Genomic DNA, 22763 nt, shown 5'->3' with positions numbered 1-22763 from the left:
AACGTAATTTACTTTTGCGGAATTTAAGTGAACGAAATGTTAGATGCGGAACAAAATAGCGGTTTGTTTAAGTATTTTGGCATTTTCGAAGGATATTTCGACCTGTTTAGTAAATTTATATCACTTTAATCGCAATATAAATACGCCTACATGGAGGCCAGACGTGTAAGCTTCTCTCGGTGTTTTAAAGTTGTCATTTATATGCAAAAGCTGAATGTGTTTGCGTTGTTACCATTTGAAAAAACAGTAAAACACACTTATGCATGTAAAACCTTTGCTTTCGACAAAAACTGATTGACATATGATACTATTTATATAAGGAAATTTAAAGTTTACGTGAGAGATAAGAAACAGTTAAATACACATGTTTTATTTAGTACATGCACTTAATTGTGGACCAATAATAGACTGCAGTGAAACTGTTGAAGAAGGAATTCTGATTGGTCCACAAATAATAACTTCCACTATACAATATATAACCTATCGTTCTACAGAAAATTAAAGGCATTGTTTCCTCACGCAAGACTCTTCAATGTTCTGTAGAACGTTACAAATATATGCTACTAAATACGATATTGTCTGAGGCCTTTATCGATTGACGCTGATGCAGCGTTCTACGACGTTGTGATGTACATGGATTATAATATCTAATTTCTTCCATCTTACAACTTTATGTTGTCAATTGTTTCAGTGTTCTCAAACATCATTCTGCAACAATAGTTAACCATAAATGAAAACAACTTCCACATATAATTAAATAATAAACAACTTCATTATTTGAATAACGGACCATATGGAGCAAAATGAGCCTTGTGCTATTTGGGCATCTTTTCTATATGGTAAATGTTCAAAATAAGTATACATATATTTATGTGTACCATAGTGTTCACCAATCCAATCAGACTCATTTCTAGTTGGTTGAATGTATTCATGTCTATCTCTTTACAAACAGTCTAGATGGATTTTCCTTTCCGCCTTAGAAACCTTGTCGACAACTTTCACAACAACCTCTGTTCCTCCAAACATAAAGGTAACTCCAAATTCCCTCTTTCGACCAAGTGATGTGTCGGTGATTGGGAAAGACCACTTGCCGATTTCCTGGCAATCCGTGGCGTATATGGGATTCCCGATATCGCTCGTAAGAATTGAACATTCCAGTTCGGTTTGGTCGTCGTACACCGGCGTATAGACCTGTTCAGGCTGCTCTTGACCCTCTGTAACTGCTTGACCAGCCCTTGCATGTATATCAACGAGGTTTAAGCATCGCATTTGACCATTGTCATCCCTCTCTCGATCTGCTTCGGGATGATCGTGAATACATTCATCTTTAGTGACGTGCGTCATTTCTTGGCCATACGTGATTTTGAGAACTCGCTGTGCAATAGCGCCCGGATTGTGACCGAATATGACGGCGCCTTTGAGAACGACTGTCCCTGCTTCGTTCGGCGAAATTACATCCATAGTAGAAAACTTCGATCGAATTCTATCCTGGAGAAGGGTGCTCTCGGAGAAACCACCTACCATTACAATTACACTGCAACCGGAAACAGTAGGCTTTTGGATCAAAGATGACACGTGAGCAATAATGCTGTCGATCGAAACGTCGAAAAACTTCATCGCGATTTTAGATTCTACCCTTAGCTTGTCGCCGATGAAAGAGACTGATTCCTTGTAGACAGATTGAACAATCGTTTCTTTAATAGTTTTTCCTGTTATTTCTTTTACCAAATCAAGCAACGCTGACGGCAGTCTGAAATTAGACTTTCCTGTCGTGGATATATCTCTTTTCTTAATCTCGAAGTCTCGGATCAGATCGACATAATTTTCCATGTGCTTTTCCTTAAATTGTTTAAGGACATCCTTGCCTGCAAGAAAACGTGTTGTTTCAAACATTATATCTCCATGTTTATTTTGAACCTTCGTTGGCATAAGATGAATACTATGATGCTGTTAACTACTTGACCGATACTTCTCTCCTATTCGACGAGCAACTACTTGTGTAATGAATAACGATGTTTGTCATCTTTATTACTAGTATAACTTTGTCCGTATATGAAACTTTGAAACTGAAAAATGTATTTAATTGATATGATTATGTACTTTGATATTATGTCATTTTACAAAATAAAATTACATTTACATTCAATGGTGTTATGTTTAGCCCAATGAACTCTGGAACCATGGTATTTACACGAATTATAAAACTAAGACTTGAGAGGTTAAGTTAGCATGGTTAAATTATATTTAGGGGAGTTAAATGCGTTTGAGACAGCGATCGGCAATTACTATAAGTGTACTATAACCGTTTGCGTGGGTTTTGATTACGTTATCGCGCTTCGCCATTTCTGAAATCCTGCACGGAGGGAAAACCAAACAACACCCTCCGCCGCCCCTTGCACCTCCTGGTTTCTAATTTTAAAATACGCTTTTATATGAACTGTAATTGTTGTTCAATTCACAATTTATTTTTCATTTCTGCTACATTCAGAAAAAAATTATGTTCATTACGGGCGGATTGTTTTTCCTTATATGCAAAAATGTGTATAATTGATATAAATATGTAGTTTGATATTACGGCATTTTACAAAATAAATGACATTTACACTCAATAGTGTAACGTTTTGCACAATGATCTCTGAAACCATGGTGTTTACATGAAATATGACGCTATGATTTGAGGCGTTAAGATAGCAAGCTAAAAAAGTTGAAATTAAACGTAAAATACGTACTTCCGGTAACTTCGTCTAAGAATTTTTCGTAGGCTTCATCGACTTTTATACCGCCCCACGCGCCCCCACTAGCTTTGTGGAGCTCAATCAAACCGCCGTTATAAAGTACCTCATGCACCGTAATATCAACCGTTCCTCCTGCAAACAAACAAAAAATTAAGTAAATTGCTTTGATATTTAAAAGGTCGTTAAAGTAGTATACTCAACAAGACATTGTATCGAATCATCTTTACTTTTCTTTAAAATAGGTGTACAATATATCGTTTAAAAGAAGCGTATATAAGGCAGTTGAGAATCTGAAAATTTCAGCCTTATGTGATGAAGAAGACATCGGAAATGACGTTCATTTTCGTTATTTAAATCATCAAAGTGATAATGAACGATTTACAGAAACTGCTAAATCATATGGTTGTATGAAAGGAATTATGAAAGTGGATATGTTTTATCCCTGTATACTAAACGTAAATAACATTTTATGTCAATTAGAATCCTCTAGCTGTAGTCACTAGAAAAATGTACCTCCTGCATCGAGCACCATGTATTTTGTCCCGGGTTCGAATGTAGTGACAGACACACTTGTCCCCCGACACATTTCTGCCGGTAGGTGGCGACAATATATAGACGCTGACTCAGGCTCGAGGGCAATCAATAAACCACATCGGAGGATGCCAGCCTTAACGATATATTATACAAACTTTAATCAGATATTTAAAAAAAAATGAATGTTGCTTACAACACCACATCCCGAGAGCTCAACGATCGCAATGGAAATAAATAAATACGAATTGACTGAGCTGAAAACAACTTCTCCAAACGAAGCAGGGGCAGTCGTTGCATTTCTAGAGTAATAGTGTGATTAAACTAAAATATGGTTTGATATTCGTCTTGGAACAAAACTTTTTAATAGTACATCATTTACTTGAATTTGAAGTAGATTCAACTTTTCTTGTGCTTATTTGTTTAACATGTTTTCAAAAGTTTGTGCGAATGGTACATTTTTATGACCTCTATCTATTCACGAACCTCTTCGGCCGCTTCCCGCATGAATTGCTTTGAAGGGTCATTCCAAATAGCCGGTACTGTGAGAACCCACAATACTTCCTCGTCTTTTATTGCAGATCCTGTGATGCGCTGCTGCATCACCTTCTCGGCATCCTCTTTTAGATGACGTATACATAGAGCGAAAACAGTCTTTGCGGTAAGTTTCTTTCCGAGTACGTCTTCAATTTCCGTGCCTCTGTGAAGTTCCTATGTTCAATCATGGTTAAATTTGGAAATGAAATTGTTTAAATCAATTTCGTCATATAGTTTGCTTTAAGGTCTAAAGCTTTATATATTAACGAAAAACACAACAGCATGACATTATTATTAATACAAGATAAACGAATATTTACATGTTAGTATTCGACTAATAGAAAAGTGTACTTTTTTGTAATTTTCCATGTTATCATTGTACCCTGGATCAATCTCTGCATAGTACATACAATGTAATAGATTAATAATAGTTTATTGATATATTCCTTCTTTACATCATTACACACGAAATATACATACACTAACAAACATATCAAAAACATTAGAACAATTGCCTTGGGCTACGAGTAATAACAACATTAGTTTCAGACCTTTCCATTTGTCATTGTAACGACAATGTGGTATGTATTTAAAATTAAACATGAATAGCAAAATAGAGTAATTTTGAAATACAAATTCATATATGGTAAAAACGAGAAATGTTTCCACCAAAAAAATAAAATAATGTATACACTGTTCTAACATCCAAAACCAATAACGTTGTGTTTTAGGAAAATAATTTAAAATGCTTGGTTACTTTTATATACATTTGGACTTCAGCCCAAAAACGCAATAATATTTTCATAAGGATTTTAAACGATTTTAATGTACTAAAATGATAAAATATGCGAGTATTTTATAACGTTATCTAATACATTTAACATCACAGTGTTCTTGATCTTCTGTTCCTTGTCCACAATCACAGTCAGGATTATTACGAAGACAGTTTATATGAAAATGATCATTAACACTAGTGCAACAGTTCTGATTAAAGTTCTCTCAAAATAATATTTCGGAACAATTGAGCTGTACGTCTATTTTTATTTTTTGACTGGAATTCGTGTAACTGCTACGAAGATGACAATTAAGTCGGTTCCAAAGTCCTTAGTCTGTATGAATTTCAACAAACTTAAACAAGGTGTCCGGTTCGGTTGTCCAGTTAGCGCAGTGGTAAGCGCACTCGCTTCTCACCTAGGCGACCCTGGTTAGATTCCCGGCCTGGGCGCATGCGAATTTGGTTTGTGGTCACCATGCCGGACAAGTGGGTTTCCTCTGGGTACTCCGGTTTACCCCACAACATAAGACCACACTCTCGCGTAAAATCGTGCCAACGAGAGTGATTAATATAATGTTGTAAAAATCGTTGTAAAATAAATAAGTTTCAACTAAACAAGGTTTCGCAATGCATAATATTTGGTTGAAATATAATATGAAAGCACAACCATATTGAGAAATGTGCAGGACATTGTTTATCCAACCTCGAACTATTTTTAAGATTATCATTTGGGGTAGATTTAATAAGACTGGTAGCTGCCGATTAAATTGCTAATGGTCAATTATAAATGTGCTCACCATTTTATCGAATAACATCATCTTGAAACGTTTGAAGAAGTACCAAGGACGGTGTTTATCCTCAGAAGCCAGTTCAGTGTACCGGTCTTCCGCATCGTAACCGAACGCTTCAAGACTTTGGCCATCAGGGCGAATCAACGCACATGTGGGCGCTAAAATGAAATTGACTTTTCATGAACGTCGCCAGATGGACCGTTTTCACATGCCATCCATAAATACATAATAATCCAGTTTTTTTGGCGCCCGCTCTGAATTCCGTCGTATTTACCAAAATATTCAAACGTGCTCGATCTGTTAATCATTTACAATTAGGGCAAAAAAATACCTGTGTTTCCGGTAACATGGCGAAAAAAAATAGGGTCGGTAGGTCGGGATTTTTTTTTTTCACACTTTCCATATGATGCAATTTTCTGTTGCATCAGATCAATTATGTTATATCTACGCGTTTCCTAATTTACAAAAAGTCTGATAAAACAGCATTGTTTAATGTCTGAAATCATTTTCTTACCTTCGACTAACGTATTTTCCCGTCAATTTTGCTCATGAAATCTGGTGTTTTTTGTATACAATACTCGTTTATAAGTCGTGATCGGTTTTTAGGAAATATCCAGCACTTCGATTTTAACAAATCTGTGATAATGTTCTAGCCAAACAGTCAATTATGAACTAAATTTTTAATTTGCTTGATGAAAATCACCGATTTTCTTGTCAACTGTGAGCTCCTTAAACTAGGCCTTCAAGCGGAGGTAGGTTAATAAAACGGAACAAGTAAACGCGGATATGGATTTATTTTACGTATCTTATTTTCGTACATTACTACAATCAAAGTTTCATTCATATTTATAGTGAATTATAACATTTCGGTCATTGTTTTAAGATTCACAGATGACGATTATTGATTATTATTTTTTTAGATCGTATGGTATTTTCGTACCAGCCTAGGCGAAATCCTGGCAATCAAACGGGATCATACGGTATTTGACTGACTGAATTAGATACACACCATAGCCACGCGCCTTTGATCTTATCACCGCTCGTGCTCTGACGTCACAAATTGTACCGTTTGATCTGCTGCCGACGCATTCCAATAAATGTGTTATTAACTTTCGCAGGTTTTTGTTTGGATTTCCATTGATAATTGCGGATAAATTAATATGACGATTAATGAAATGTGTATTGGAACCTGTGAGTTAGCCTGCATGAATTCGCAAAGCCTAATCGTAAGAAGCCTGCAGGATATACGCAAAGCGTAATCGTAAAAAAAGTAAGTTTTATTTTGGACATGGATATGGATAAATAATATTTTCATTAAAAAGACAGCAAAATATGCCTCCGGGGATCAACCACGTGTTTTGACCGTAAACATGCGTTTGCCAATTTTAAGATATCGGACAGGGTTTGCCGCCCTCCGCCATTTTGTTTTCCCGTCTCGGTAATACATAATCAGGAATGAAAGTATATTCTCCGGGGACATTGAAAGACTAACAACGAAAATAATAACGATATATTTAAAGAAATAAATATTTTTTTACGAAAGAATTTATAAAAATTATTTTTTTTACTTTTATGTCTAAAAAAAGATTAGGGTCGGCGAGGAAAAAATAGGGTCGGTCGGGTTACCGGAAACACAGGTTATTTTTTTGGCCTTATAAGTGGCTCGAATACGTTTTATTAACGTTCATGACAAAAAGTACGACCTAATGTACGGAAAAATATCGTTTCAAAGACGAAAATGTAAAAGCATATTAAATATTTGTGAACATTCAATAATCTGTTATATTGAACATTTCATTAGAATATCCTAATTTCATAAAACTTTCACAAAAAAGTAAATTAGTCAATTACAAACGATGCCAAAAAAGGTTTAAAAACTGAATGCATCTAGCCGGGATCCCCGTATTTGCAGGTAAGACCGGATCCACTACACCAAAGAGACAGGTAATTGAAGAAGGTTTTATGAAATAGAAAAACAATTAAAACAATTTGTAATTTTGGGAGAGTTTATTAGTTTCTAAGTAAAAGTGTTTACATTCACCGCATTTGTGTAAGAGAGTGACCAGTCTCTTGTTTAAATGAACCCAATGAGAATTGACCGGAAAGAAAAATTGACATTTACTCGGCTTTGACGACAAAACAAAAAAATACGTAGTTACCGGAAGTAACATTAGCGACATCGATTTTGGACAACCACTATCGATTGTCGCCGACATAGCATTGTCAGCGACGATTAATCGATTGTACTCAATAGTCGTTTCATCACTAATTATACATCATGCAAAGTATTCAGCGTGGGCTTCAGTTGTGAAAATTCCGTGGAAGAGATTGTTCTTGATTATTTCCAGAAAGCCGTGATTAAAACCGATGTACATGGTTAACCTTGATTTTCAAACATTGTGTGCAGATTTTGTAAGGTACTTTTACCATAACTAGCAATAACAACGTAAAAAATTAATTTCATGCGGTATAGTACAGTGATATATCTTTTTAAAAGTTACGTCATTACAAACTCAAATATGCACATTTTTTTCTAAAATCCATCAATTTTTGACAGAATTATGGCCTTTTTACTTTTACAATTTTATCAATTTTTCTGCCAAAATAGGTCATATTCAAAACTTCGGAATTTAAATAAAATAAAATATGTAAATCAACACACAGATAAATATCAGAGTTTAAACGATTTTTTAAGCAAATTATTTAACGTTCAAAAATGATGAAAAAACGTCGACTTTTAAGAAATTTTAAAAATGCCGTATAAATTGAAGAATGAGCTAGCATTATGATAAAAGTCAAAGAATATTTACATTCTTCCATTCACTGCTTGACTGTTGCATTTTTACAATTAATAGTATTATAAATAGGAAGATTAAAGGCAAACCAAAAATAGTTGCCATGGTAATCATTCAATAAAAATGCTAAGAAACACCGCTTTTTGTTAGAAAGGAGAATTATGTTTATCTTGCATTGGTTTGCCTGACAATTGTACAAAATGTGAACTTAAACCCATCTAGCAACTCTAAATATTTTAATATATATAATAATAAGATTGTCAGCAATTTTCAAGGTTAAATTATATTTATAAAATAATAATTGTTTAAAAAGTATGACCAAATGAATAAAAAATAACGAATATATTTCATTGACTAAAGCAGAAGTGCTAAAAATATCACATTGAAAATACTTCGGTTTTTAGACAAGAATAACAGTTTCCTAAGAACACAAGAATTTAGTTACCATGGCAACCGTTTAAAGTGACACACTTAGTCAATATCAATGCATACACATGTATAACAAACATATACCTTGACTGTTAACCCTTGAAGTACTTACTTAATAATTCAGTTATGGAAAATATTTAGTATTGATAACAAGATTGTAACCATGTATTTAATAGCTGAAAACGCAAAAATGTTAAATGATTGGTGAATGCTTAAAGATTTACTGTGATCTGCTATGATCTCAAATGGTAGAAATACTGTGTTTTATGCACATTTCCTTCAAGTTAAAATAGGTATCCTTCATTAGAACCATTGTTTTCGACATTTATTCGTCCTTTTTGGAATAATAAAACAATAGTATTAATTTTGGTAAATCTTATATGGGAGTAAGAGGTGTTTTTTAAATTGACATGGTATCTATAAACACGAATAATACCACTTACTGTTTAGAAACAAACAAAAGGACAGTATTTCTGTTTCATACCAAATTTAAAATACTTTTGTGGTTAATTATTGGAATCAAAATGTGCATAGATTTGGAATCAAACTGTCAATGCATGTAATTGTAACCATTCATAACATGTGAAGTTTTACACATACAATTTAGACAACATTTTATATGGAAACATTTTCACTCTATAATCATTCAAAAAATGAAGGAACTGTTCACTGTACCGGGTATTTGGGGTATTTGGAAGTGCAGATACTTCTTATTGCAAGAAAATTAATCCTCTTTGCACTACACTGTAATCTTGAATATTGCAGGAATTGTGAGAAAATCTGTGAGACACTTCATGACTGTATGACTGTTGCATGATAGAACCACTGTCAAATACTGAAAATTACTGTCTAATTAACCAAGCTGATTTTTTTTCTCAGAAACCATCAAGAGCCTGAAAATAAAACAAAGGAATGTGTTGATTTCAATACACATGTACACAAAAGAAACCACATGAATTCAGTTTATATGGCAACATTCATATACAGATGTATACATACAGTGTAAAAAGGTTTTATCACATTTTATTAAGGGAATACATTATATTACCAGGTATTATTTTAATAAAGTTACATACATACTTAGAGAAGTAAGGATTTTCTAATTTAAAACTTCATACTGTTCAACATTTTTGTCCACTTTTTGTACATAGCAAATTACTTTTTCTTTATATAATTTATTTTTTTCCAAATTATTCCTCAAAAAGGTCAACATTATAATTTTAATAGAGCAAAAAAAATACAATTTGATAAAAAAGTAAATACGATTAGGTTACTGAATCTGCATCAGTCAGGTGAGAGTGAAACTGAAAGTAAAAAGAAACATATTAAAGATGATTATGTATTGTTCAGAGAGGGACAACTATGTATATATATGTAATGAGGTTTAATGTCTATACACAGTTTGGTATTTATCAGAATTAATCTAAAAATTAATTCAACTTCACAGCTCAGAAAAATGTCAAAAGCATTTATTTTACAAATAATAAAATGTGTCATCATATAAAATGTCAAAGTTTATAAAGAGTTCTCAATAACTTACAATAAGGTATAATTCCAAAGAAAATTAAGCAAATGGCATGTTCTTGAGATATTCTCTTGTAAATATGCATCATGGATCTAAGTTACCTCTCATTCTGAGTGGCTGAATTTGAGTGCCATGAATGTATTTCATGGCTTTATATCTCAATGAAAGGAAGAAAAGATTAAATAAAAAAAGGGAAAAAAGGCCATTAAATGACAAAACTGACCATCCATGAATTGGCAGACTTACTAATGTGTAAAAGTACTCACAAATTCTAGTCAAAAAGTAAGAACAGCCACTTATGGAATGTGAAGTTTAAAATCATTTCAAATGAATAATCACAACATTGAGTTGAAATTTAATGAAAGCAATTGAAATAATTATACCAGGAATTCCAATAAATTTGAAGACTAATAATGTTTAAAAAGTTGAATAATTTTTTCACACAGCGATTTTATAATCCAAGTAACTATACAGAACATAAACATGTTTCCTGAGTTTTACACCTTAAAACATTGATATGTTAAAATTAAAAACTTTCCCATTTTTATTAAAGTATTAGTTACTTAGTGATAATGTATGATCTAAAAACAATTAAAATTGGTAGGCATCCAATTAATGTCTAGAAGATGCTTACTTCCTTAGTTTTAATTGTGAAATGCCTATATAAAAGCCAGCCTGCATTTTTCTTTTTAACCAATAAAACACTTAATCGAAACTTGGCGTTGTAATTTGATTAATTGATTTTTGGTTGTCGAGCTCCTTTAAGTTTTTAAATATGAATTTATCGGACAATGCCATTAGCAGAAACATGCGGCATAAACGATAATTCAATTCAATAGTTTATTAGCACAAACATTCAACTTCATCGCCTTTACTTCTGGCCGTAACATTTTATTTACATACATGAGAAGAGCATGACAATATGATATCACAGATCATTAACACTATCACGATTTTGATATTTCACGTATAACAAGAGCCGTCACAGTATGTGACGAATGCCCCCGAATGTGAACAAGGTCAGTACATGAACAGTTGATCTTGTCTTTACATGTCAAATACATATGGCAAGTTATTTAAATTGCCTCTGAACATATAAAAAACCACCCATATTTGACAACATACACTCCATTGTGAATAAACTTTATAAATATATCTTTCAACTTAGAGGTAGGGACATGGGTCTTGGTATGTGGAACACATGTGGCAAGTTATTTTAAATCTGTACATACAATAAAAAGTTACAGCACAGACACGACAACCTATACTCTATGTCCTTATATGCAGCATTCCATTGTGAATAAACATCTTAATGTGAGCTTGACTTTAGAGGTAAGGACACTGGTCTTGCACGCGACACGTGGTCATGTTATGTGGAACAAATGTGGCAAGTTATTTTAAAATCTGTTCATACCAGAGAAAGTTACAGCCCGGACACGACAACCTATACTCTATGTCATTATATGCAGCATTCCATTGTGAATAATCACTAAGTGTGGCCTTGACCTTAGAGATAGGGAAACGGGTATTGCACGCGACAGGTCGTCTTGGTATGTCGAACACATGTGGCAATCATTTTAAAATTTGTCCATTCAAGAGAAAGTAACAGCCCGGACACGACAACCTATACTCTATGTCCTTATATATGCAGCATACCATTGTGAATAACACAAAGTGTGACCTTAGCGGTAGGGACACGGTCTTGCACACGACACGTCCTTTTGATATGTCGAACACATGTGGCAAGTTATTTTAAAATATGTCCATACAAAAGAATGTTACAGCCCGGACACGACAACCTTTACTCTATGTCAATATACCCCGCATTTCATTGTGAATAATAATAAACAAGTGTGAGCTTGACCTTAGAGGGAGTGACACGGGTCTTGCACGCGGCACGTCGTCTTGGTATGTGGAACACATGTTGCAAGTCATTTTAAAATCTGTCCATACAAGAGAAAGTTACAGCCCGGACACGACAACCTATACTCCATATCCTTATATGCAGAACTCCACTGTGAATAAACACTTATTGTGACCTTGACCATAGAGGTAGGGGCACGGATCTGCACGCGACACGTCGGTGTATGTGGAACACATGTGGCAAGTTTTTTTAAAAATAAGTCCATTCAAGGGAAAGTTACAGCTCGGACACGACAACCTATGCTCTTTGTCCTTACATGCAGCATTCCATTGTGAATAAACACTAAGTGTGACCTTGACCTTAGATGTAGGGACACGGATCTTGCACGCGACACGTCGTCCTGGTATGTGGAACACATGTGGACAGTTATTTTAAAATCTGTCTATACAAGGGAAAGTTACAGCCCGGACACGACAACCTATGCTCGATGTCCTTATATGCAGCACTCCATTGTGAATAAACACTAAGTGTGACCTTGATCTTAGAGGTAGGAACACGGGTCCTGCAAGCGACATGTCGTCTTGGTAAGTGGAACACATGTATGATACTTTCTCGTCTTAGAGTTGAAAGATATACATATTTAGCAAGTTTAATTTGTGTACTATTCTGCTCAGCTGACATTCACAATTTAAACTTTTGCATTTTGGGCCATAGATAAAAATATCTAGGTAAGCATTCAATCAGTATGTCTCTGTAAAAAGAACATACAAGAACAAAGTGAAACTCATCTTCAACAACATTCATTTGACAAAATATACATTTACGTTCATATTGTTCTATATTTCTAACACGGCCTTCTTCGATTGCAAGTTTGTGAGCTGAGCATCTTAATCTGGTTAGCGAAATACGATGCTTGTCGTTTTTAATACAATTTAAATAATTCTCGTAACCAAACCTACGCGTTATACTACAATAAGTTTTTAATTTGGATGACGTGTTGGCAATACTGATCATGTAATCTTTGTATGACACTGTTTAATTGAAGCACGGAAATTTCATTATTGTTCCATAAATAACTAAATCCCAAACTATTAAGCAATTGCTTTACCTCTAATGCCAAAGACTCACGAATATTATTATTCACTTGATCCAAATACACTTCATGCACCGAAGAGCCCTGATGTTTAGTTATAATTTTGTACCAATATTTTAGAATTCGCTCTTCACGTGCAATATCTAAGGGAAACCTCCCAAGCTCACCATAAATAGAAGCGTTTGTGGCTTGAATTCTCACCTTTAATACATGTTTAAGGAATTTTAAATATATTCTTTCCATGACAGGATAACAAACTTCAGCTTGACAGATTTTTAATTAATAATTTGAGAAGTTTATTAAAAATATCCGCCAGTTCTCCATTAGTTTATTTACTTGTTTTAAAACCGAGTGACAAGATCCCTAAAGAAACCGGTCTGTTGATTTCATTAAAACCGATCATAATATCCAAAATAAAAATAATTGCAAAAGTCTTATTTATTTGAAATATAAAACATTTGACTAATTTTCATGCAAAAGAATTGGCAACACCTTATAAATAGCATTCTAACTATAATAAAACAATGATATGCATTAACCTATCTCAATGTTTACTCAAAATAAATTACTAATTACAGAGGTTGGCATTTAAAGTAAACAATAATTACTTCCTGGTTATTTCGGATACTCTCGGCTTTTAAGGTTGCATGCCGTATGAGTAATCGAATTGTTCTTGTTTTTGGCCACTCTTAAAAACGATGTGTTTATAAATAGCCCTTGCGGAAAATGCGACAGATTATTGAATCAAATGGATTGAATCACTGTGTAAATAAATGAATGCATTTTCAGAAATTCGATGATGCATTGTTGTTCTCTTTCGATTTTGACTGTAATTTAGCATGTTTTATCCCCTGTGTTAGTTTTTGTCAAAATAAAAGCAGAACAACTACATAATAATTCATAATTTAAGTTAAACTCACCGATGCAGGATTCGTCAATGTATCCTTGTAAAGTCATTGACAATCAAAACAATTCTTCAAATATCCGAAATCGGAAGCATAAAATGTCAGCCAAAACGTCAAAATACCGGCAGAAAAACGACATATTACAAAAAATGATTGTGAAACGCTTTGCTCGTTTCATTTTGTTTCACATAATTAGATAAAACCCGTACTACAGTTTATAGATAATTCATTAATGATTATTTTGGTACTATTTTGGGCAGTAAGTATAAATGTTTGCAGGAGTAATATCCATTGGAGTGAGGAGTGATATTAGCAATGTGCAGAATAGGGAAGTGTAAAATACGACGTCACGTTGTTATTGCTACCATTACGTCGTTGATTTACCTATTTAAAATCCCGACGACGTCACTTACCTGTGACGTTATATTTTAACAAGACAGCGCGCTCGACTACGCCGCTTTGACTTAGAATACAATAACGATGTAATAATACCAAGTTTGGTCTCTTTATGTCAAACCTAACTAAAATTATTCGATACATAAGGTGACTTTGATGCTGCCCTCCCACCAGCCCGCCCAAACAATGACGCAAGTCATTCAAATCACTTGATTTCCCATTATGAAAATGTGGTTAAGAATATACAAATATGCCTTTCAAAGGAAATTAAAAAAAATAATATATTTTTTAAACATTCAAGGGCCATAATTTGTATTTAGGCTTAAAACGGAGTTATGTTTCTTGTTGTAAGATGGTCGTAAATAATTTTGAATTTTATTAAGTGCATTTAATGAACGGTATAGATTTTTTAAAATAAAATCCCAACCTGCCCTAAAACTTTAACCTGCCCTAAAACTTTAACCTAAGTCAATCAGCGGCCATAACTTGTATTTAGGATGATATGGACTTATGTAACCTCATTATGTGATGGCTCTGAACATCTGTGTGAAGTATTAAGTCATTTGAACAAAGGATATAGAAGTTATTAATAAATATTCCAACTTGCCCTAAAACTTTAACCTAAGTTCCATAGTCAATCAAGGGCCATAATCTGTGTAAAGAATAATATGGAGTTATGTAACCTCATCATGTGATGGCCCTGAACAACTGTGTGATGTATTAAGTCAATTTAATGTAGGGTATTGAATTTATAAGTGAAAATCCCAACTTGCCCTAAAACTGTAACCCGACGCTGACGTCGACGCCGACGCTGGGGCGAGTAATATAGCCCACATATTCTTCGAATAGTCGAGCTAAAAACGAATATATCAAAACCTTATACAATTCTAGACGAACACAGTCTATGTATCGTATATATAACATTAATATCGGAAGTTTTATTTTTATAATTAATTATGCGTTAAACTAGTCAACTGAACGAGCTTTTTCCATTGAATTACCATAGTAATCAAACACTCTCTGAAAAACTTATTTTATGCTAAACAATAGAATGTCGTCACATTGTCCCTTTCATAAGAAAGGGCGCACACCATCACAGCTCATGAAGAATAATCAATGTAACTCACTATTTTCTTTCCATAAATTATTAAATACAAGTTTCGTACAAAAATCTTCCAGAAATGAATGATAGTTTAATGAATTTTTGTTTATAGTTCTTTTTATTGTATTAAATAATATATTTATTCTTTCAGATCAATTTAGCGACCAAATATTTTAAGATTTATGCCTTTATAACTGAGTCTCCTGTTTCGTCGGTATCAAAACATTAAGTACTGATGGTGTCTCTACGTTCAATTATATATACTATGCTTAAGATATTTTTTCTAATAAGCTGCGGTAAAACCATTTATCTTTTATTTCGGACTAGAAAAAAAGTGTTTAAAAAGTTATGTATTACTTTAAACGAACACCTCATTGCGAATACTAATTTGACAGTAAATGGAAAGAACAATTATTACGACGTATTTGAAAAATGTACTCTCTAGAAGCAAGATATAAATACAAAAATAGATTTTATTTTGTTTAACTTGCATTTTAGCGAAACATATCTATATTCACGTGTATTTTGAAATATGTTCATAGAATGGTTATCATAAAATACTATTTTAGTGCTGAATAAATAATGTGTTCGCTAATTAGAATTTATATCAAAAGACATTATAAGTCAGTTTTTAAAAATAAATAAAATGCATAATGTACAAAAGTAGTATTTCAATTAAAATCGTACGAGCAAAGATTGAATGTGCATACAGATGTAAATATATACATGCTTTCTGAAGATAAAACAAACTTTGAAGTTCTCATTTCCCACCACTAGGGGCGAAATATCTTATTTAATGTTGTACAACAGTTATATGCACACGATGGACCTTAGGCATCCACCTTGGACACAAACCAAAATATGAAGTGTTGTCAGTGTTATCCCCCATAGTAATAATGGCAATAAAAAAACTGAGTGAGGTTATCTAAACATACAACACTCGATATTAAAATCGACTCGAGTCGCTCGACTATACGCCGCTTTGTCTTAGAAATGTATACAGTAAGTATGTAATATGTCCTTATAAAACGCAATAAAAAGTCAAACAAGAAACGCCGCAAGGCAACAAAACCAGGTTTTCAATGATTGACAGAAGAACCTTCATTATGAGATCCAGTTGGAACACTTCTTTTCTCTTTTTAATAACAGTGGCCATTACCTTGACCTTAGGGGCCACAAATGCAATCTCAAGAAAGTCCTCCATAAACTATTCCTATGTTCCAAGTATGGTCACAAACCTAACTGAAGTTATTCAGCATCAAAAGGTTATCTATTTTAAACAACAGTGACATTGACCATAGTGTCCCCTCATGCAATCGCAAGAAAGGTCTCGATATATATTAACACTACCTTAAGTTATTCAGTACCAACCGTTTTTCTATTTAAGTAACAATTACTTTGAAACTAGGGGCCTCAAACGTAATCACAAGAAGGGTCTTCATAAACTCTACCTTTATACTTAGTTTTCCCACAACCCTGACCAAAGTTATTCAGTATTAACAATTTTTATTTTAGTGACAGTGACCTTGACTATGTCTCCCGTGGGTCCCAGGCACTATCACATAAAACTCTTGCTATATACCAAATTTGGTTGCAATATATCAATCCTAACTAAAGTAATTCAGTACCAACCATTTTCTATATTTTAAGTTACAGTGACCTTGACTTTGACATTGGGGACCCCCAAACACAAACCCATAAAAGGCCTCTAAAAATCTTCCTATATACCACATTTTATTACTATATGTCAAACCTACCTCAAATTATTCTATACCATGGGTGAGTTTGACGCCGCCCTCCCGCCAGCCCGCCCAAACAACGACATACAAATGTACGTCATTATAATAACCAAGTTTCACATTTTGAATACCTGGTAAAAATATACAAATGTGGCTGTCAAAAGTCATTAACAAGTAAATAAAAAAGTAAACAAAAAAGTGAATCAAGGGCCATTTTCTCTATTTAGGGTTAATATGGAGTTATTTAACCTTATTGCGTGATACTGTGTAAAATACATTAGATGAACAGTATTTGAGAGCTAAGTAAAAACCCCAAATTGCCTGAAAACCTTTTACGTTTTAAGTCCATCAAGAGCCATATTTAAGACTATATGAAGTCATGCAACCTAATTGTGAGATGACCATAACCAACTGTTTGAATTATTTAATCAATTGAATGAAGGGTATAGAAGAAATTAGTGAAAAACTCAACTTGCCGTAAAACTTTTAACCGGACACAATGTGCCTAAAACCTAAGTTCCTAAGTCAATCAGGTTCCATGTTTTGTATTTAGGATGAAATTGTTTTACGATACCTTATTGTAAGATGGTCGTCAATAATTGTGTGAAGTATTAAGTCAATTAAATGAAGGGTTTATAAGTTAAAAGGAAACAATCCCAACTTGCCCTAAAACGTTTTTCTGACACAATGTGCCCTAAAAGTTTAATCAAGTTCCTAAGTCAATATAGGAGCCATATTTTGTATTAAGGAGTTATGTGACCTCATTGTGTGATGGTCCTAAACAAGAATGTACAGTAATAAGTCAATTGAATGAAGAGTATAGAAGTAATTAGTAAATAATCGAAACATGCCTTAAAACTTAAACGTAAGTTCCTTAGTCAATCAGGGGCGATAATTTGTTTTAATGATAATATGGAGATAAATGGCTGTATGATGGTCCTGCACAACTGTGTGAAGTATAAAGTGAATTGAGTGAAGGGTATTGGGGTCAAAGGTGAAAATGCCAAATTGCACTTAAACTTTATCCAGTCACCGACGCCGACGCTGGGGCGAGGAGTGAAGCTTTCTTATTCTACGAATAATCGAGCTAAAAGTGAATGTCGTGCTAGAACGACATTTGCCATTCAACCGGTTATCCATTTTTAGAAAAAGTGACATTGACCCTAGAGGCCCCAAAACGCAATCCCATGAAGGGTCTCAATAACTTTTCCTATATACCAAATCTAGTCACAATATGTCAACACCAACTTAAGTTTTACAGTGTTAACCAGTTTTGTAGTTTTAGACAACAGTGATCTTGACTTGACCTTGACCATGGCTATCGGAGCCCCAAACATAATCCCATGAAAGGTCTTTATATACTTCCCCTACTCACTAAGTTTGGTCGCAATATATAAACCCTAAAATATTCAGTACCAACTATTTTTCTATTTATAGTAACAGTGTCATTGGCCTTGATCCTAGGGGCCCCAAACGCAATCCCATGAAAGGTCCCCATAAACTCTTTATATACCAAGTTTGGTCACTAAATGTCAAACCTAAAATTATTCGATACCATAGGTGAGTTTGCCGCCGCCTGCCATTCCGAAAAACGACGCATGCCATTCCAATCATCAAGTTTCACTCTAAAGATATAATAATGTGCCTGTGAAAGGCAATAAAAAGTTAAGAAAAGGTATAATAAAAAAAATGTTATCAAGGGCCATAATTTGTGTTAAGGGTAAATAGAGTTATGTAACCGAATTGTAAGATGGTCATAAATAATTATGTGAAGTTTTAAGTCATTTGAATGAAAAGTACAGAAATAATTAGTAAAAACTTCCCCTAAAAGTTTTAACCTAACACAACGTGCCCTAAACTTTAACCTAATTTCCTATTTCCTAAATAGGGGCCATAATTGGTATCAAGGATAAAACGGAATTGTGTAACCTCATTATGTGATGGTCCAGGACGACTGTGTAAAGTATTAAGTAAATTGAATGAAAGATTTTTGAGTTATAAGTAAAATACAAACTTGCACTAAAACTTTAACCGGACGACATCGCCGTCACCAACGCAGACGCCGGGCCGAGTAGTAAAGCCTCTTTGTTCTTCTAATGGTCGAGCTAAAATCAAATGTGCTGGCTCGACATTGGACATTAAAGAAATGAATGTCGTACTTGAAGTACATTTGACATTAGACTTTTCACTTTTTTAATTTGTGAGGTTTATAGATATAGTTGAGCTTGGCTTCCTTTTAGCCACTTTATCAATTACTATCCGTGTTGTGAGTTTTGTCTTAGATACCATTTCTAACGTCTCTGGTGTTAAATGTTACATGTATTTAATTTGTACTATATAAAGCCTATTCAAGCGTCTTTCGAATATAAAGAGTAGGCCATGTTGACCAATGCGGTTCATGTTATTAATTTCTCTGACGTTATCATTCCCGTCATTGTCATCGCCGTACAGTAAATCAGTGTAGGGCAAAGATGCCGAAGTCAAATAGTGGTACTTATAGTCCAGGTCTGCTTTGTGAAATTCTTTTCTCTTTGAATTTATCATTTTGTCAGCGTGGCCAAGGAGAGCAATGGCTGTGGAGCCTAATTCAACATGCTCAGAGTCTGTTTCACTTTCAGCAGTTCCAATTTTCCACAAGCTTTACAACATTCACCGATGCCTTCAAAAGTACACCTTGAAGTGAACTTAACCTACTATCTTCTGTCTGTGTGAAACTTTTAAGCAAGCGCCAGATACTTTGGTTCACCCGCGTATTTACAAAAGAGTCACAATTTTGCGGTCTGTGTATCTGTTTCAGAATTTCTTCTAGATTATCCTCCGACAAACTATTTCTGAATGAACTGTTTACCAGATTTGCTTAATCTGAATGTACATCCGCATCTACTACTTCAATTTGCTAGAACTTGTCAAACAGTTTCTTGAAAATGGATTTCGACTAATTCTCAGTTGTGTCACTGAAACTTTCTCTGAAGGATTCACACTGAAATTGTCCCTCAAACTTATATTGTTCATACGGAACATCAATGTCATGTTGACCCTCATCGGGCCAAGCGAAATTCATCATGTCATTTATACACTTCTCTAGCTTATCAAGACGGACATTTTGTGCGTTCACATTCGAGTTGAGTACTCGTAGTATCTCAAGCATCTCATTCATTTTTTTCGCTATTACTGTCTTTCTGAGATGGTTTTGAGCTACTTTGAGTAGTTGAAGAGCCTGGTGTTTCAAGTGGAATCTTCGTCGACATTGTCGACAAAATTTCTTTCCACAAGAAGCGGCCGAAGCCGCGGCATTCTTCGAAATTTGGACTTCTTTGTCCGCTATTATACACGAGGGGATATATTTTCGGCAATGCCGAAAATAGCAAAAAACGATGCCGTAAAATTTAATGCGTGTTAAATTACTTCTGCAAACAGAACAAATATAAACTAATACGAATATTAGTTATATATCTGTAAACTTTTATTCTTTAATAAAATAGAAACTACCTAAATAGTTTCAAAATTTGAAGTACAACCGTATTTCTAAGAATACAAAGACGAAGCAAACTCCGTCATGGTCTAGTGTAACTCAATGAATAGGTCTTCACTGTACGAGTTACAACAGCGCATTGATTGATTACCATACGGTCGCTGCAAATCTCATTTGATTTCGGAAATAGTATGACGTAATAGAATTACAAATGGTTATCTATTATGATTTGCGAAGTGACTTAATAAGTGTTTAAATAGAAATGATTCGTGCTGCCAGTTACAGATCTTATATATTAGACCAGTTATTATGATATTTACTAAGAGGAAATTGCAAACCATAACTTGATAAACTGTTAGTTCCTGATTCAGGAATGCATTTATAGGTAACAGGTAGCACGATTCTTTTGAACCAGTTAACGACATTCGTTTTTTAAATCCAATGTCTAATGTTGTGCTAGCACGACATTCAATTTCAATGTCCAATTTCTTGAATTTTTTGAATGTCCAATTTCATGCCAGCACGACATTCATTTTCTGAATATGTTTGAATGTTTAATGTCCAGTGTCGAGCCAGAACTATTTTAATTTTAGAATGACCAATGTCGTGCTAGCACGACCATTATTTTTTAATATCCAATGATCAATGTCGTGTCAGCACGACAATCGGGTTTTTTTAAATATCCAATGTTTAATGTCAATTTTGAATGTCCAATGTCGTACCAGCAAGAATTTGAAATGTGCAATATCCAATGTCGTATGTTTTGCTTACCATACGCAAACTGATAAAGTACAATATGTCAACATATCTGTTCAAGGTGCCCGTAGTACAATTATGAATAAAGTTTTTTAAAACAAGTTTTTTTTTGCCTTAAAGATTGGCAAATTGACTATAATTTCAAGTCCGATTTCCCTCGAAGTAAAACACAATTAATTACAAACTTCGATAACTGTATCTTTAATGTATCCTGGTTCATTATGCAACATATTAGCAGTTTGTAAACAAAGGCCGTTTTAAACGTTGCCAAAATTGTATGGTGTCACCAAGCATACAAACCTTAAATAACGGCTAAAACAAAAATCTATTTCTACATTTGATACCATTAAACTGCATTAATAACTAGAAAAAACAAAACTCTCAAACATATATATTTGCTCTCTTCAAATGATTTTTGTATAATTACAAATGTGATTTTTATCTTGATATAAAATATGTAACACACCAGGGTATTCCTAATTAATTGTGTTTTAGTTAAGGAGTTCAGCAAAATGGAAAAAAACGCATGATATCTTCATTCTTATTTTGATCTAAAACGCTTTAAAATTGTCGTGTATTAGACACTTGTGATGTTAATACCTTTATGTTAACAATTATTGTGATCATATTTTAACCTTGGTTGAAAAATAATAATTTTTTCCTTCCTGGTGAAGAAAAATAAATATTTTTCCTTCCTGGTGTAGAAGAATGCTACATTGTCTAAAGCTTTTCAATTCCGCACTGATAATATTTATGATTTAAATTGTGCTCAATACATTGACTAAAATAGCTAGGCATTACGCGTCAACTGTTTATAATTATTTTGCTTGTTTTTAAAAAAAAGTCCCACCTTTAAGTGACACATGTCCTCCAGTCCACTGTTTAGCGAAGACTTTGAGAGGATCGCGCTCATACTCGTGCTTAAATGAGAAGGCCCAGCCCGAGAAAGTTGTCCCAAAGTCGATACTGGCCACCAACAAAACATTCGACCCCATTGCCTGTCAATTAAGTCGATAAATCGCTAAAATTAGTTGAGCATTATTGTTACTGTAAATGTGTTTTTATAGTGTTGAAAAACATGAACTTTAAGTGGAATAATAATAAATCACACACGCACACGCACGCGCGCACACACACACACACACACACACGCACGCACACACACACACACGCACACACGCACACACACACACACACACACAATTAGTTTTAATGAAAACGTTTTATACTTCTCTTTACTATATCCACTTTCGAAATAGTATTTGTTTGGATATGTGGAAACGGGTTTATGCTTGTGACGTCGATGGTATTTTTAGAC

At 34.0% G+C, this 22763-nt stretch overlaps 1 protein-coding gene across 1 annotated transcript; it reads right to left on the bottom strand.

Annotated features, from left to right (window-relative positions):
* Nucleotides 1–354: 354 nt before the first annotated feature.
* LOC128241723 (heat shock 70 kDa protein 12A-like) lies at nt 355–22748 on the bottom strand. Its single transcript, XM_052958780.1, has 7 exons — nt 22675–22748; nt 22296–22443; nt 5376–5527; nt 3753–3977; nt 3249–3402; nt 2730–2867; nt 355–1865 (listed from the first exon to the last, which is right to left on the bottom strand). Exons 2-7 carry the CDS (start codon nt 22438–22440, stop codon nt 943–945), a joined length of 1737 nt encoding a protein of 578 aa, XP_052814740.1. The 5' UTR covers nt 22441–22443; nt 22675–22748; the 3' UTR covers nt 355–942.
* Nucleotides 22749–22763: the final 15 nt, after the last annotated feature.

The sequence above is a fragment of the Mya arenaria genome, chromosome 2, assembly GCF_026914265.1.
Source record: "Mya arenaria isolate MELC-2E11 chromosome 2, ASM2691426v1".
NCBI classification, from domain to species: domain Eukaryota; kingdom Metazoa; phylum Mollusca; class Bivalvia; order Myida; family Myidae; genus Mya; species Mya arenaria.
This window is presented reverse-complemented; position numbering and strand designations above follow the sequence as displayed.

Coding starts and splice junctions, on each gene's coding strand:
- LOC128241723 (XM_052958780.1), bottom strand. CDS start 22,440: ATGGGGTCGAATGTTTTGTTGGTGGCCAGTATCGACTTTGGGACAACT. Junction 5,528..22,295: donor AGGACATGTGTCACTTAAAG/GTGGGACTTTTT, acceptor ATTTCATTTTAG/CGCCCACATGTGCGTTGATT. Junction 3,403..3,752: donor TGCGGGAAGCGGCCGAAGAG/GTTCGTGAATAG, acceptor TATATCGTTAAG/GCTGGCATCCTCCGATGTGG.